The sequence below is a fragment of the Equus przewalskii genome, chromosome 13 (genome assembly GCF_037783145.1).
Source record: "Equus przewalskii isolate Varuska chromosome 13, EquPr2, whole genome shotgun sequence".
In the NCBI taxonomy this organism is placed as follows: Eukaryota; Metazoa; Chordata; class Mammalia; order Perissodactyla; family Equidae; genus Equus; species Equus przewalskii.
In genome coordinates, this window is record NC_091843.1 from 21361059 (window position 1) to 21379252 (window position 18194).

The following is an 18194-nucleotide window of genomic DNA, read 5'->3' on the forward strand; positions in this document are numbered from 1 at the left end:
GCACCCACTGCGAGTTGAGTATTCTGGGTTCCAGAAATTTGGATAGCAGGAGCTGGGTGATAAACAGACAGATAAAGTCTCTACCCTCACAGAAGCTTTTACTCTAGTAAGACAATTTTGCACTGGCCTATGTTAGCATTTTGCAAAAGTATATCTTGTAGAATGTTAAGAGATTCCTAGAGTGAACTCAATTTGGAAATGCTAGGCTAACAATTTTCTTTACTATGGGACTTCTCAGAACACAAATATGTTTGTGTGCATGGCAAGTCTTCAAGAATATGCAGCACTTTCCAGTCTTAAGTGACTGTTATGATTATAACCTATTCCTCCAGAGTCTGGATTCTGATGGCTATAAAGCACATTTGTAATGTAGTCACTATTTCCAAATGCATGTGGCTTGGAGTTTGTGGCTGTCGTAAGAGACTGTTTTGATAACTGAATGCTCTATCTGACTAGCTCTTTTAAAACACATGGAGCAAATGCCAAACCAATCAAAAGGCAGGCTTGGTGTACAGATGCAGGTGGAGACTGATACTCTAAGTACTAGTACTTAGTACAGCTCTAAGTAGATATGAAAGGGGGGATAGAGTTTTGCTTTAAAAATAGTTTTCCTCTTCTTAAAATTCTTAAACAGAAAAAATTACTTCTGAACACGATGAAGGCATTTTAAAAAGTTTGCTGTTGAGTCGTATTTTCTTTGGGGATTTGGCTTACCTTGTTGCAAAAACACAAGCAGCTATATTTAGGTTTTGGCTTGTTCTGATTTGGGATAGCAGTTAGATCTGAGTCTCCATTGTCAACGAAAGTAGAAACATATGATGTAAACTTTAAAAATGACTACAAGTCAATTAAGTTCATCTTTAGCCAGATGTACATAATGTTACAGCTTAATTATGCTGGCTACCTAAATCTTAGTTTAAGGTGACAAGAGAAAGAATTTGGAAATAGCATCCATTTTCAGCTGTATGTATAATTCTGTGCTGCAATACATACTATTATCTCAGCACTTTACAAATAATGAGTCGTAACTTTTATGTGTTGTGAGTTTGGCTTATAATTGTGCTATTCAACACATTTGTTCCAGAAATAAAACCTTCTGATTGGCTCTTTTTGTTGTTTCAGTGTAGGATGAACTTCAGTGGCAAAGGGTGTAGCAGCTCAGTTTTGGGAAAGTTTGGCCTGTTGGAGTTCTATCTCTTCTCACTCCGTACCTCTCCATCTTTGGACTCCAATCTCAGCTCTGTTCTGCAGGTGGCTTCCATATTGCCGGCTTCTGCATTTATTTCTACTCCTTTTGGGGCCTCCATTACCAGAGACCGGGTCGGGGACTCCAACCTGAAATATACAGAAGACTGAGATTAAAGATCTATTTCACTTTTTTGGTAAACTGAAGAGGAAGTTGATGTGCAGAGCATTGAAATGGCATTTCAGTATTTGATCAGGAAATTTCTCTAGATTTGCTTTACAAATCTGGTCAAGTTTATGAGGGAGAACATAACATATCTGGGCTTCATCTTCATTGCATCTCACAAAGGTTGTAAGAAAGGTATTCTAAGACCCTGGCTTCATTTTACCTTATGCCCAGTCAATAACTGCTTCTTTGGTATAATTAACCAAATTTTTACGTGAGTTCTGTTTGTTTTTAGAGTAAGGCAATCCCAGGTCTGAACTGAGCTTACTGAAATTGTTAGGTATTCCTTCTACTTTGTCCTGCTTTCTGTGTCTTCCATGGAAGCAGAATCAGACAGAAGTTAAGAAAATAGACCTGGGTGTTACACATGCCTGACTCAAGCCATGGGGTTGCCACTATATGACCTTGGGAAAGTCTTTCTTCTCTCCTCTCCTTTCCAAAATTTCTCAAAGCCTCAGTTTCCTCATATATAAAGTGCTTTAAATGGTGCCTGGCACATTGAAAATGTATAAAACATATTAACTATTACTATTACTGCTGTTACTATTGTTATTATACCCGCAAATCATAAAGAAATCGCAGGCCTTACTCAAATAAGCAGTTTTAAAAAGAAAGATTCAGAACAAATTCAGTGCCAGGGGTTAGAGAGGGGACGTGATGTGACTACAAAGGAACAGCATGAGAAAATGCTTTTTCGGTGATAGAATTGTTCTGTATCTTGATTGTAGTGGTGGTAACATGCCTGTATGTGTTTGTAAAAACACGCATAATTGTACCCTCCAAAGAGCGAATTTTATTGTATGTAAGTTAAGGAGTAAATTCAGAGGAGGAGAATCAGCCAAACTCTATGCTAATTATTATGGCAAAAGACAGAAAATGGATATGGCAAAATCCATAGAAAGATTTTTGCCTAACTCATTTCATGTGAAAAATATTAACTAAAACAACCACTCCTGAATATCCTAGATTTTAATAATTATTACCAAATAGAAATGAATGAAGATCCTCTTCTCTGTTACAAAGAAAGTAGTCCAACTTAGGAAGCATAAGCCTCAGCAATGCTCTCAAACCATGTTGATTCAGACGAGTTTCCTGTGTTTTATTTCTACGTTCTTAACTTTCAGACACTTTGAAGATGTGAAAAAGGAACATGATCTTCTCTGCCAAATGCTGACTCCCTGTTCTGCTTCCACCACCCCCTACGGGTAGGGCACACCCTGTGGACCTCAGTAAGTGTGGCAGGAAGAGCAAGATGACCAGCGAGATGCCACCACTGAGTGATCCCAAGACAGATTCCACAGGAGCCAAGAGAGGGCTCTTCCATACTTCCCAGGTCTGAGTTCCTGAGGTTTGCTTCCAGGCAGTAGTCATCTCCACTGATTTTTGTATTCCACCTACAATGACTCATCTGGGGTCATAAAGAGAAATAATAGGTCTATAGTATGCAGGAAAGGATTGGCTTGTATCGATCTAACTCATTCTTTCCATTCTGACTTCACTTCTTCATGTGTAGGAAAAATCCCCCATCCCTTCCTTCTCCTCCTCACAAGACCCTCACCAAGTTGGTGCTGAGCCAGGTGTGGTTCCGTCTGGAATTTTGATTTACTTCATTTGCATAAGTTTTCACTAATATTGATGTCTTTCCTCTTCTGGCATAAGTTTCCCTCCTGATAATATTGCCCGCTCAACTCCAACTTTGTTCATCCTCTTTTCAGTGGCGCTGCTGTCATCCACCTCTCCCAGGTGAGAGTTCTCGTGCCATCTTCTCGCTTTCCCCTTCTTCTCTCCCTTGTTTCATCAGTGAGCTCAGCTTGAACTCACAACTTCTCCCTACTCAGTCTACTAGGTCACCTCTAACTTGGACCATTGTAACTGCCTCACAAGTTTTGTCTCTAATTTTTCCTTTCTTCCAATGTACTTCACAGAAAAATATTTCTTCCTAAAGTAAGTTTTGAATAGGTCACTTCTCTTATCAAAAACTACACAAGTTCCTTAGAAAATATCTGAACTCCTGAGGGTATTCAGCCATTCAGAACTTGGTCTGACCTATTTTCTTAGCCTTATTTCTTGCCACAAACATCAGTTATGTTTAACTGAGCACCTACAAGGTGATGGACACTGTGCAAAGCCCTTTACATGTGTTACCCCATTTAATCCTCAAAAAGTCCAATGAATTTGGTACTCCTTTGTCCTAAGGGTACAAACAAGAAAACTAAGGCTAAGTGACTTGCTCAGTGTTGTACACCCAGCAAAAGGGCAGAGCCAAGATTCAAACCCAAATGTAGCGGACACCAGAGCCAGTATATTGTCCACTCTACCATATCACTTCCAAAAAAACTGGGCTTCTTTCCTGTCTATCACATGTTCATACCATTCTTCGTAATTAAATGCCACCTCTTTCTTCCTGGAATTAGCAATTGTATTTCCCAAACCAGTCTCTGTAAATAAGGGTAAGGTGATAGTACTACACATGGCTCAGTGGTACATACTTCCCAGTATACAATATTTCTCATAAATTATTTAAGCAGTCGACATCAGTGACATCAAATTCAGGATATGGTGAATGTGTTCATATTTTGTATGTAACATTCAAAGTGAATGATTCATACAAAAAGATAGTTGGGGGGAGAAGAGCTTGACGTAGAAAAAATATATGGAACTTGGAGAACTTTATCAGATGAAGGGTTGACATTTCAGACAGGCATTAGAATTTCCTTTACTCTCACTTACCTCCTATGGGTTCTGAGATCAGTAGGAGGCCTCTAAGGCCAGAGAAGAGACTCAGAAATGACTACTGCCAACATCCTCCACACCACCCCCAGCCTTGGAAGTACCAGGTGCTGAGAAAGGGAGCTACAGTGAAACTGTCTCCTATTGTGAATGGCTCCAATAAGGTAGAAGTGACAATTTCTTGGAAGCAGATACAAAAAGGGAATGGGCTTTCTGTTTCAGAGACTATCTTAATGTCCGTTGGTGGTGGGAAGATTTAACAGTTTGTTCACGTGTCCACTGTGTAGAAAGCTCTTACAAGAGTCCTGAGGGGCCTGCAGAGAGCAGACAAGGAAATCTTGAAGTGATGTCGGTCAATTTCTTGCCATAGATTACCAATAACAACACGATGGCTTAAATCACTTTGAGCAAGGAAAAATGGAAGAAGGCTTCCTCCTGATGGGGGGGAATTGAAGGTCCTGTCGACTCTTGGAAATGAACGCTGCTTCCATTAGGAGAAAGTGCAACTCTCCTCTGGGAGGACGGAAGAGACTCAGAATGGAAGAATGGCCAGGAAGGGGGAGGTCCATAGGCTGGGTCACGTCCTCAAGAACACTGGTTCTCAAATGACATCATCAGAATCCCCTGGCAGGCTTGTTAAAGCACAGATTGCTGGGCTTCACGCCCAGAGTCTGATACAGTATGTCTAGGGCAGTGCCTGAAGACTTGTACTTGTGACAAGTTACCAGATGATGCTCATGCTGCTGGATCGGGGACCGCACTTTGAGAACCACTCTCTAAAGCAAAGGTCATAATCTCAGGTGCTCATAAAGACTAGATAGGATAGGGTGGCTCCATGGGCGAGTGGTTAAGTTCACACACCCCACTTTGGTGGCCCAGGGTTTTGTGGTTCAGATCCTGGGCGCGGACATGGCACCGCTCAACAGGCCACGCTGAGGCAGCATCCCACATGCCACACAAGAAGGACCCACAACTACAATATACAACTATGTACTGGAGGGACTCGGGGAGAAAAAGTAGAAGAAAAAAAAAGAAGATTGGCAACAGTTGTTAGCTCAGGTGCCAATCTTAAAAAAAAAAAAAAGACTAGATAGGTGATGTAAATAGTGACCCGTAAGAAAGCTGTAAGGAAAATAACAGTCTCTACACAATAATATACTGCAAGTGATGGAGATGCTCTCTACAGGGGGCAGCTGCTATTCTAATCTGGCTGAATACTGCCAGGGTTTTTGATTTAAAACATTTTAAAATTTTATTCCAAGTCATTCAATTTCTAGAATTGGTGCAAAGAATATTTCTAAAAATATAAATATGGTATAAAGAATAACAACACAATATGCCCTGTAGATTCACTATTCCTTTTCAAGAAGAAAAAAAAATTCTTACCTCTCTAAGGCCCTGAGCTCCTCTTCCTAATCCCATTCATTCCTTCTCTCAAGAGTACCTACTATTATGAATTTTGTTTCTTGTTTCCCTGCTTTCCTTTATGATATGACTGCCTCCTTAAACAATATGTTGTTTACTATTGCTTGTTTTTGAGATATACACACAGCAAAATTCCACTTATGTATTCTTTAGTGACTTGCCTCAACATTATGTTTCTGAAATGCACCCATACTGTAGCACATAGCTGTACAGTCATGCATTGCTTAAAGATGGGGATACATTCTGAGAAATGCATCCTTAGGTGATTTCATTGTTGTGTGAACATCACAGAGTGTACTTACACAAACCTACACGGTATAGCCTATTACACACCTAGGCTGTATGGTTCTAATCTTATGGGACCACCAGTGTATACGTGGTCTGCCATTATACAAAAATGTCTTCAATTTCTCCATTGTTATCACACATCATGATTTATTTGCCCATCCTTCTGTTGGACATTTAGATTGGTTCCAGGTTTCTGTTTCTATGAACAGTGCATCTGTGCACTTCTTGTATGTGGCTCCTGGCATACATGTGTAAATTTGCTTTAGGACACATGCATGAAGCGTGGAATTCTAGCTCCTAGGGTATGCATAGCTACAGCTTTATTTAATACTTTCCCACTAGTAGTATATAGAATTCTGGTTATTCTACTTTCTTGCTAGCATTTGGTATTTTTTAGTATGAAATGGGATGCTATTATCTTTTAAATTTGCGTTTCCCAGATTAATGATGGAGTTAAGCATCTTTTCATTTGTTTGTAAGCCTTTTGGGATTCTTCTTCAGTGAAATTTCTTTTGTTTATTTTAATTGTTTCTATTTTGTGTGTGCGAATGGTAGTGATACTTTATATATTCTGAAAAATAATTCGTTAGCAGTTCCATGTATTGGCAACTTCTTTGTTGACTCTGTGGTTTGTCTTTTTACTCTATGCGTAGCATATTTTGATGTGCGAAGTTCTACATTTTCACGTCAACAAATTTACAATCTTTTCCATTAGCGTTTGTGCTTTCTAAGTCTTGAGAAGTCCTTCTTGACACTGAGGTCATAAACTTCAATATTTTTATGTTTTGCTTTTCAATAAGTCTCTAATTCACTGGGTACTAATTTTTGGGTATGGTCTGAGGTTGGGGTTGAAACAGATGCAGATCAATGATCTCGACATATCTCGGAAAACCTATATTTAGCTCTGTTGTAAATGATGTTGCCATAGACCAAGGGGTCTCCTTTGGGGACTTCGAGTCTGTTGCAATATTCTATTTATGTGTCCCTGAGGGCATAATTAATTAAATATTTTGGCTTACTTAGTACAGTTTTTAAATTCTTTATATTTCATAAGAAAGGACTCTTACCTTGTTCTTCAAGAATGTCTTAGCTGTTCTTGGTCTTCCACATAAATTTCAGAATCAACTTAAGTTTTACGAGGAAGCCCTGATGGAATTTTGATTGAATTTATGTTCACTCCATGAACATTGCATCTGTCTCTATTTAGTTATGTTTTCTTCAATGTATTTCGATAAAGTTTAACCATTTTCTCTATACAGGTTCAGCATATCTTTTGCGGCTATTGAAAATGAGATTTTGGTAAAAAGAAGTATTTCTCTTAACTGTATTTCTTTTTCCTATTGTATTGATGTTCAATTTTTTTTTGTATGTTGATCGTATAGTTGACACCTAGGTAAATCATCTTATTTTTCATAATTTGTGCACAGGTTGTTTTAGGTTTTCTTTGTAGGCAGTAATTATTTTAATTTATGACAGTTTTATATCTATTGTTATACCTTTTATTTCACTTTCTTTTCACACTGTGTTGTAGAGGACTGTCCAATAGCTTGTTGACTAGAAGTAAGGAGATGTCAATCTTGCTTTTTCCTGACTTTAAGGGGCAAACTTTCCACGATTTACCATTAAGTATGATTTTTTGTTCTAGAGTTTTTTTTTCCAAAGACTTTTTACTAAGATAAGACAGTTACTGTCTAATCTTATTTTGCTAAAGGTTTCTATTATTCATTAATGTGAATTTTATTAAGTACTATTTTATTCTTCATATATTGAGATAATATATTTCTCCTTAATAATGTGGTGAATTATATTAATTTTCCAATAATAATTCACTCCCGTGATTTTTGGGCATTAGCCCAACACTGTCATTACATATCATCTTTTCTATATATTTTTGAAACTACTTGTTAAGTTTTTTAGGATTTTGCATCTGTGTTCATAACTGAGTTTACCCTGTAATTTTTCTTATATCTTTGTCAGGTTCTATCACCTTTCTATATTCTACGAGTTTTTATGAAAGATTAGAATTATTTGTCCCTTATATATTTAAACTCACTAACAAACCCTCTGGACATGGAAAGACATATTATTTCCACTTTTAAAAACAATTATAGGATTGTACAAGTTTTGTGTTTCTTCTCAGGTCAGTTTTCATAAGTTATCTTTTTTCTTGATATTTTTCCATTTCACATAAAAGCTTAAATTTGTTGGCAAAACTTTTCACAATATCTTCATTTTCAAAATGTCCCTTGCATTTGTTGTTATGCGTCTTTTTATTCAAAATATTTTTATTTATTTCTTCTTTTCTCCCTGAGCAGTACTACCAATCATTAATTTTTTCAAAGAGCTAACTTTTGGTTTTGTCGGTCCTATCAGTTTTATGTTTATTTCTAGTTCTTGAATTTCTCCTTGTCTTTTTGTTCTAGATAAATTAGGATAATTATGTAGTTCTAAGTTCTAAAACGTGTTGCCTTCTTAATTTTTGCCTTTCCTAATTTTAATATATGCATTTAAGATTATGTACTTTTCTTTGGCTGCATCCCAAAGGAGTATTTATTATGTTGGTGTAAATATTTTTAATTTAATTTTTTTTTTAAGATTTTATTTTTTCCTTTTTTCTCCCCAAAGTCCCCCGGTACATACTTGTGTATTTTTAGTTGTGGCTCCTTCTAGTTGTGGCATGTGGGACGCTGCCTCAGCGTGGTTTGATGAGCAGTGCCATGTCCGCGCCCAGGATTCGAACCGACGAAACACTGGGCCGCCTGCAGTGGAGTGCGCGAACTTAACCACTCGGCCACGGGGCCAGCCCCAAATATTTTCAATTTTAGTCTGATTTCTCCTGTGGTCTATAAGTTTTATAGAAGGGTTTTCCTTAATTTCTAAAAATGTAAGATTTTCTAGGATATATTTCTGGTGTATATATTCTTCACTGTTTTTAAACTTTTGAACATTGATTTTGAACTGATAATCTTATAATAGTCAGAGAACTTTTTCTGTATAGAATCAATTCTTTAAAAATTGAGACTAGCTTTTAGGCCCAGTATGTGTTAATTATGATAAATATTCATGCCTGTCTGGAAAGAATGTGTGTTCTGCAGTTGGCGCTATGTTCTCTGTATGTTTAACTCCAGATATTTAATTGTTCTGTTCAAATTTATATATACAGATCTTCCTTGACTTAGGATGAAGTTATATCCCCAGAAGCCCATTGCATTTAATACACCTAACCTACCGAACATCATAGCTAAGCCTAGCCAACCTTAAATGTGCTCAGAACACTTACATTAGCCTACAGTTGAGCAAAATCGTCTAGCACAAAGCCTGTTTTATAATAAAGTGTTGAATATCTCATGTAATTTATTGAATACTGTACTGAAAGTGAAAACCAGAATGGTTGTTTGGGGACAGAATGGGGGCCAGTGTATCAGTTATTTACTCTCGTGATCACTGGGCTGCCTGGGAGCCCTGCTCGCTGCCACTGCCCAGTGTCAGGACAGAGTATCATACCACATATGGATAGAGTGGGAAAAGATCAAAATTTGAGGTGCGGTTTCTAATAATGTGTACTACTTTTGTACCAACGTAAAGTCAAAAAACTAAGTCAAACCATCATAAGTCAAGACCATCTGTATATATGCATCTGTTTTTTATCTGTTTTATCTATTAATTTCTAAGAGGTATGTTATTAAATGCTTCCCAGCTTCGAATTATTCTATCTCCCTTTTCTATTCGTAGTGATCCTTCCATATTTCTTGTAATGTTTTTTGCCTTAAAATCCATTTTGCCTACCAGTATAGTTGTTCTCACTCTGTTTCTGTCAGTATTTTCCTTGAACAGATTTTTCCATACAGTTGGCCCTCCATATCCATGGGCTCCACACTTACGGGTTCAAGGAACCGCAAATTCTGTACTATGTTTATGATCTGCAGTTCGTTGAGCCCTTGGGTATGGAAGGCCAACCAAGGGACTTGGGTATCCATGGATCTTGGTATTCACCAGTGTCCTGGAGCCAATCCCCCTGGATACCAAGGGACGACTGTACTTTTAAATATAAACCATTCTGTATGGTTATGTTTTAGATGTGTCTCTCATGTAACTGGATTATTTTTTATTTCAGAGGACTTTTTCTTGAGGTAAAACTTATATACAGTGGAATGCACAGATCTTTTTATTCTATTGACACATGCACACTGTATATATTTAAGGTGTACAATGTGATGTTTTGATTTATGTATGTACTGTTAAATGATTCCCCAAGTAAGCTAATTAACCTATCCATCACTTCATATATTTACCTTTTTTATCCCCCTGTGTTAAGAACACTTAAGACCTATTCTCTTAGCAAATTTCAAATATACATTATTATTAACTATATCACTATGCTGTACATTTAGCTCTCCAGAACTCTTTCATCTTATAACTGAAAGTTTTTACCTTTATTCAGTCTCCTGTTAGTAGACTTTTCCTTGTTTCCAGTTTGGGGCTATTTTGCACAAAGTACTGTGCACGTTTTTATACAAGTCTTTTTTGAGGACAATGTGTTCATTTGTCTTAAATAAGTAACTATGAGGGAAATTATTAGATTATAGGATAGGTGTGTCTCTAAAAAGTGTGGTAGGGCAGCTCTAAGATGGTCCTCAATGAGCCTTGCCCGCTGGTATTCATGCCTTTATGTGATTCTCTCTCCTCACTGTGGGCTGGATGTGGTGACTCACTTCTGCACAAAAGAATATGGCAAAAGGGATGGGATGGCATTTGTGAAATCAGATTATAAAAAGAATATGGCTTCCATCTTGGGTTCCTGCTCTCATTCCTTCACTCTGAGGGAAGCCCCCTGCCATGTCGAGAGCTGCCCTCCGGAGCGATCTAAGAAACTGAGGGAGCCCAGTAGCCCACGAGGAACTAAGGTCCTCAATCCAACAGTGCGCAGGGAACTGAACCTTGCCAATGTCCACAGGAGTGCATGTAGACATGGATCCTCCCCAAGCCAAGCATTTGGAGAGATCACAGCTCTGGCCAACAGCTTAGCTGCAACCTCATAACGGACCTTGAGTCAGAGGCATCACTAAATTACACCTGGATTTTGGACCCACAGAAACCGTGAGGTAATAAATGTCTGTTGTTTTAAGCTGCTAAGTTTTAGGGTAATACATTACATAGCAATAGATTAATACAATAAGAAACTGCCAAACTGTTTTCAAAGATGGTTGCACAATTTTACATCGCTACCACCAACATTAGTGTAATTAAAGCTATTCTATTGGCAATAAAATGGTACTTTATTATGGTTTTCATTTCCCTGATGACTGAGCAATATTGACCAGCTTTTCATGTGCTTATTGGCTAATCAGAGATGTTCTTTTGGAAGGAATCTGTTTAAATCTTATGCTCAACTTTTTTGCAATTGGGTTGTTTGCATTTTTGTTACTGATTTTCTATATATTCTGAGTAAAAATTCTTTTTCAGATAGATAGGATAGGAGATATATGTATGTATGTGTATACGTATATATACACGTGTATACATATGTATATACATATATATTTCTCTCAAGTATTTTCTCCCAACCCTTTTCATTTTTTTACAGTGTCTTTTGACGAATTTCAATTTATCATGTATTTTATGTTCAGCACTTTTTGTGCCTTCTCTAAAAAACCATTGCCTATCTCAAGGTCACAAAGATAGTCTCCTATGTTTTCTTCTGGAAGTTTTACACTTTTAGCTTTTACATTTAGATTTACAATCAATCTTGAATTCGTTTTTAAGAATAGTGTCAAGGTTTATCTAGTTTTTGTAGCACTGTTTATTGAAAAGATAATCCTTTTTCCATTGAATAGCACTGGTGCTTTTGTTGAAAATCAATTAACCATATACTTGTAGGTCTCTTTCTAAACTCTGTAGTCTGTTCTATTTATCTATTTGTCTAGCCTCATGCAAATACCAGACTGTTCTGATTATCATAACTTTACAATAAGTCTTAAAATCAGGTAGTGTGAGTCCTTTAACATGTGCAAAAGGAAAACAGATTGTTTTGGCTATCCTAGATCTTTTCCTTTTCCATATAAATCTTAAAAGCCTGTTGCGGGCCAGCCTGGTGGCATAGTGGTTAAGTTTGTGCACTCTGCTTCGGCAGCCTGGGGTTCACAGGATTGGATCCTGGGGACGGACCTAGCACCATTTGTCAAGCCACGCTGTGGCAGCATCCCACATAAAATAAAGGAAGATAGGCACAGGTGTTAGCTCAGGGCCAATCTTCCTCACACACACACACAAAAAGCCTGTTTGGATTTTGATTTGGATTGTGTTGAACCCATAGATCAATTTTGAGAGTTGATGTTTTAACAATTTTTGAGTCTTTAATGGATTTTGTTTTTAAGTCTAACAGTGAAATTCACTATTCTTGATTTATGTGCTTTTGTTATGGATTTTGATTCTATGTTCTTGAATCCAGCATGATTACTCTTCAAACAATCAATGTTTATTCACATACATTCATGTATTTTCTACCTTATTCACTTACTTCTTCTGTCATCTTAAACTTTCCTTTTTTTTTTAACATCAAGAAAATCTTTGATATTTCCTTTTAGTGAGGGTCTGCTGGGGCAAATCCTCAGTTTTGTTTTCCTAGAATAAATCTGTAATGTTTTTCCCCTCCCTTATGGAAGGGATTTTGCCTTGATGCAAAACTGTGCTGACAGTTATTTCTCTCTGTATTCTGCTTCTCACTTTTGTGGTTAAGAAGTCAGCTGTCCGTCTAACTTCAATTCTAGAACTTCCATTTGGTTCTTTTCTCTCCTCCTGTTTTTAATCTTGGATGTTCTACAGTGTCATTCTGGTATGTCTAGATGTGGATTTCATTTTATTTACTCTACTTGAATGTTTTTTGGACTTTCCAAATTTTTAGTTTTGTCATGTTTCACTTCTGGCCACTACTTGGCTAATATGTCTTTGAAAATTGTTTTTGCTCCATTCTCTCTCTCTTCTCATTCTGAACCTTGGTTTAGACATTCTCTAACATTCCTGTTATCCTACCTCCCTGCTTTCTGGATGATTCGTCAGCTATATTTGCATGTTCATTTATTTTTCTTTTTATCTATTGTTCATCACATCCATTGGAGTTTTGCTTTTTGAGATTTTATTTGCATTTCTAGAAATTCTGGTGGGTTCATTTTCTAATTTGTTAGCCACTTTTTTATTGCTTCATCTTCTACTCTTTCAATTCATTCTGTTGTTTTTTTTACTCATAGTAAACATACATATTTTATATTCTTTCTCTGCTAGTTCCCATACCCAAAGCCTCTGTGCGTCTCATTTGGCTGCCTTGTTTCCCTGCTTGCTCTTTTGTACATGGTGCCTTGTTTCTGAGTGTTTTGTATTTTTTGACTGTGGGTTCATATTTCCTGGATCTATGTCTGCAGAAATTATTTGAGAGCTGCATTTAAGATGATTTTCTCTAAAGACGATTTGCAATTGGTTTTCATCAATCACTGGTGCCACCATTGGCTTGAGGCCCCAGTAAACTAATATCTGTGTTTTAGGTTTTAGGATCAGCCAGATAACATGAATTCAGGCTACAAACCAGAGTGAGGGTCAGTTTGAAGTTACCATGTCTTGGAGAAATGATTTCTTTTCCATTTCATACAGTGCTGAGGTTCAAGATAGGCAAGTTCCCTTGCAATTCTCTGGGTGGAAGGGTTGCGGTGGGGAAGACTAAGTAGGGTGAATTCTATTTAAGCCTCACACCAAGGGTTTGGTGCATTGGGGCCCAGTTTCATCTGTGGAATCTCTAATTAGACTCCCCACTTCAGGTTGGCTTTAGAGTTGCTCGGTCTCCATGACCCACAAAGTCCGTGAAAACAGAAGTTGAATTTCATCTGGTTTAGCAAAATCTGTAAAGATACAGCTGGCCTCAATGCTCAAATAACTTCTCTGGGTTCCCATACTTCTTCAGTCTTTGGACTCTGAATAATCCTAACTAATTTCCAGCTCATCAAGTCATTTAAAATATTTAAAAAATGTTTTTTTCCAGTAGTTTTAGTTGATTTCAACTAAAACAAGTGGTCAGGGGACTGAGACTACCAGACTATTGCACTAGAGGTCCAGGTTTCCGATTTTTCAAAAAAAGATGGATGTGAAGTAGAGGAGAGTGAGGACGAGCTGGAACTCACCAGGAGGAAGTGGCACATGTGACAGTTTCTCACCACTTCTATGTCTCCAATTCACTGGAGGAAAAGCTACTGCCCTTCTTTGTGAAACTAAGCATGCACCTGGCCCAGGAAATGGAAGAGCTAAAGACCTGCCTGCTGCCCCACACCAACAAGGTGAGCTGGCAGGTGATCTCCAACAGTGGTGAGTGCCCTGCATCAACCTTCCAGTGTAAAAGGAACATGGCTGTGGTTTCACTCCTACCTTCCAAACCTCATGCAGCCATGCTAACTCAGTGAAGGGAATTCTAGGAAACTCAGTTCCAGCTTAGCTAAGTTGATATAATACAAATCCACCCCATGCCATCCTCTCTTAAATGGCTGGTTTGGCTTGAACACACTGTACTCAGTGGAACCAACTTCAACATCCAATAAAGAAACTAGTTGAAATAAAATGAGCACCTGCAAAAAGCAAAGAGAAACTTGGACTTTTCTAATTATACAGAATTTACTTTTAAATCAAGCAAGAGTTACTTTGAAATTCAAGCCCCTGTTATCTGCAGTAGGTATTTAAATTTTACGAATGAAGCTGCTGAGTTTTTAGAGATTGGTCTTTAAATCTTGAGTTAAAAAATCTAAGCAGAATATTCTAGGGTTCTGCTCTAAAGATTTAAGAAGTGGATTAGATATTCTCATTTGAAGGCCATTTCTCAGAAAAGCAGTGATATTCTGTCCTCTAGAGCAAAACCATTTTGAAGTTTGCTTTTATGAAAGGCAAGACAGACCATCACAAAACACTCTTTTGAGTCAACCCTTCTTTCCCAGTGTAAAGCTTGTTGATTTATTTAATAAACATTTATTACACTAGGTCTAAGGGGACACAGAGAAGTGAGCTGTGTCCCAGACTGCTAGGGTCTAGGTTGATCTTGAAGGTCAATTAGGAATTGGCTCATTTGTTTGGTCAACAAACACTTATTGAATTAGTAGTATATGCAAAATTCTGGATTACAGTTATAAACAAGATCGACCTAATCCTTGCCCTAATGAGTTTATGTGCTATTGAAGATGAGATACCTTAAGAAACTGTTTGTTAATGGTGGTGAGGAGTGCTTGATGGAGAAGTACAGGGGATTATAAGAAGTTATAATTGGGGACTGGGTTGTGGGAAGAGTTGGGGTCTCAAAGGCTTATGCTGACAGCTGAAGGATGTGAAAGAGTTAGCCTGGTGAAATATGAGTATTCCAAGCAGAGGAAACAGCATCCATGAAGACTTTAGGAGGAAAATAGTTTTGTGGGTTAAAAGAAATTGAGATGTCCATAGAATGTGGGATTAATAAGAAGAGGTAAGAGTAAGTCAGGCATGGCCTAGCAGAACATGGTGAGACATTAAAGGATTTTAAATGGAGTGGTGGTGTACAGGGGGCAAAAAGTTAATGGACAACATGATCTGATATCCATGTTGCAAAGATTACTGTGATGGTTAGTTCTATGTGTCAATGTGACTGGGCTGTGGGATACCCAGACATTTAATCAAACGTTATTCTGGGTATGCCTGTAAGGGTGTTTCTGGATGAGATTAACATTTGATTCAGTGGACTCAGTAAAGTAGATTGCCCTCCTTAATGTGGGTGGGCCTTGTCCAATCAATTGAAGACCTGAATAGAAGAAAAAGGCTGAACAAGAGGGAACTTTGCCTGCCTGATTGTTTGAGCTGGGACAATGGTCTCTTGCCATCAGCCTTTCTCGTTCTCAGAACTTCAGACTCAGACTGGAATGATACTACTGGCTCTCCTGGTGCTCCAGCTTGCTGACTGCAGACTTTGGACTTAGCCTCCATAATCACATGAACCAATTCCTTAATAATGAGATATATATATATATATATCTCCTGTTGGTTCTGTTTATCTGGATATCCTAATACTATACCCTGTTATCCTTCTATTTCATTTATATATATATATCTGGCTACAGAGTGGAGAGTGGATAAGAGAGGACAAGAGGATTGCAAGGAGAGCAGCTAGGAGTCTGTGGTTACCCAGGTGGGAGAGGATGGTGACCTGGATTTGGTGATGGGATGAGTGAAGTATGATTTCCAGTGTGTAGATTTTGTAACTAGCAGACTGTGGGGGTCAGCCACTGAGATCAGGAAGAGTGTAAGCAGAACACTTATAAAGTAGAAGGATAGAAAATTGTGAGTTGAGTTTTAGATATGTTGAATTGGAAGCGTTTGAAATGTCAAATGGAAATGTAGAGGACTGGCCCTATGTTGTAGTGGTTAAGTTCATGCACTCTGCTTCAGCAACCTGGGGTTTGCAGGTTTGGATCCCAGGCATGGAGCTACACACTGCTCATCAAGCCATGCTGTGGCGGTGTACCACATATAAAATAGAGAGAGATTGGCACAGATGTTAGCTCAGCGACAATCTTCCTCAAGCAAAAAAGAAGAGGAAGATTGGCAACAGACGTCAGCTCAGGGTCAGTCTTTCTCAAAAAAAAAAAATAGGAAATGTGGATACGCAGGGGTAGAGATAGAAAAGTGAGTGGTATGTTTGATGGTGGTTGGCAGAGTATTTCTGAGTTAATGGTACTGTGTACGTATAACCTCAAAAGAAATACTTGAAAACATAATCAGATTCTATGGAGTGCCAGCTGACTTGTTTTGGCTGGTGAGACTTGGAAGGTGTACCTTGGGAACTAGTCGTCTTAGCCAAGTCATGATGTAGGTGGCCTCCTACCAGGAGGAATGTTTCCTCTGAAATGTTCTCTTCCTATAGCTGGAGACAAAGCTAAGCCCTGACCAGAGTTCCGAGGTGCCTAGACTGTTCATTGCCTTCTTAGGTGGTTTTACAGCTCTTGTGGGGCCCAGGGAATACGACAAGGAGAAATTTGGTCTCCTGGACTTATGAAGCCCTGGGAGAATTTTTCCTCTACTGAACCATCATTTCCTGCACATTTCTGCATTCACTTGAAACCTCTCCTTCTCTGCTCAAATTCCATTTCAAGTACCTGTGAAACACGGGGCAGCAAGTGTGTCCCTTTTCTCCTCGGCTATACTCAGAAGCGTCATGAATCAAAAAGTCCCACAAAACTTTAAATGCTATCACAGGTCTGTGTTTAAAACTCAGAGAATAATTTATTTGCTGTTGGCATTATCAGTTTGTTCTCTCTGTTTCAAGCTCATTTTTTGTTGAAATTGTTTTTGTTGAAACAGTGATTACTTATCCAGATTTCTCGTTTCCATTTCCTTCATCATAAGAATCTACATTAATCGCTTCCAAACCTAGACAAGCTTTTAGATCATACTTTGCTCTCACTCTCGGAGAATGGAGACAATGGCTTTTGTTACTTTGGGGAGCGACCTTCAAAACATCATAAACAGCAAGTAATATATTTGGTAATTGAAAGAGGAGAGGGTTAGCACAGTCTTTCCCAGGAAACAGCAGATTCTCACTAACAGCAACACCTAGGATTACCATGTGTTCTGTTTGAGAAAAAAAATGAAACAAAGTTATGATTGAAAGGGAAACAATTTAGGAAAAATTGGTGGGAGGTGTTGTAAAGTTAGTGGCACATTGATCAATTAAAGTGGCTGTTTTTAGGGAGTTCTTGGACTGGTTGAGGCCCATGGCTGGAAAATTTTTATTCAGTCAGTATCACATAGGGAGCTTTCAAAGCTTGAGTCACAATCCACACAAACTAAATCAGAATGTTGGGGCAACTATGTATTTTAAAAACTTCTCTACATGATAATGGCTGAAAATCACTAGCTTTGACTGACTTATCCGAGTGTGTGTTGTAGATACACAAACATTAATATGGAACCCTACCATCTCACTGATGGGAATAGAGTGGTTATGATATTGCTTCTGAGGGAAAAGGAACCCAAGCTGTGACCACAGCAACTAACTTAATATACTTGATCAAATGAAGATGAGCAGTGCCTACTCCATGGGTCCATTTCAGTTCCTGGGCCAACTGCATTTCTGATTTGCTGACCTGATGATGCTGTGTATATAAAACTCCAGCAAATCAGTGAGGTTCTACACTCAGTGGAATTCTTTACTCAAAGAGTGTGTATATTTCTCAAACAATTTCTTCATTGATCTGAAGTTCATTAGCTCTCATTGAATCTTTAAGAGCTGAAAGTCGAATTCCTACTTCAAGAAAAGTGCTTTAAAAATTGCTCCCATATTTCAGTT

General features: G+C 38.2%; 1 protein-coding gene across 3 annotated transcripts in view; it reads right to left on the reverse strand.

The window, feature by feature from the left end:
* The window catches only part of SGCD (sarcoglycan delta), a 421373-nt gene that overhangs the window by 3077 nt on the left and 400102 nt on the right, over positions 1-18194 (reverse strand). For all 3 annotated transcript variants that reach the window (XM_070570405.1, XM_008514833.2, XM_070570404.1), the window contains exon 7: positions 1212-1335. In XM_070570405.1, coding sequence (XP_070426506.1) covers positions 1212-1335 — 124 coding nt within the window. The remainder of the gene's footprint in view (positions 1-1211; positions 1336-18194) is intronic.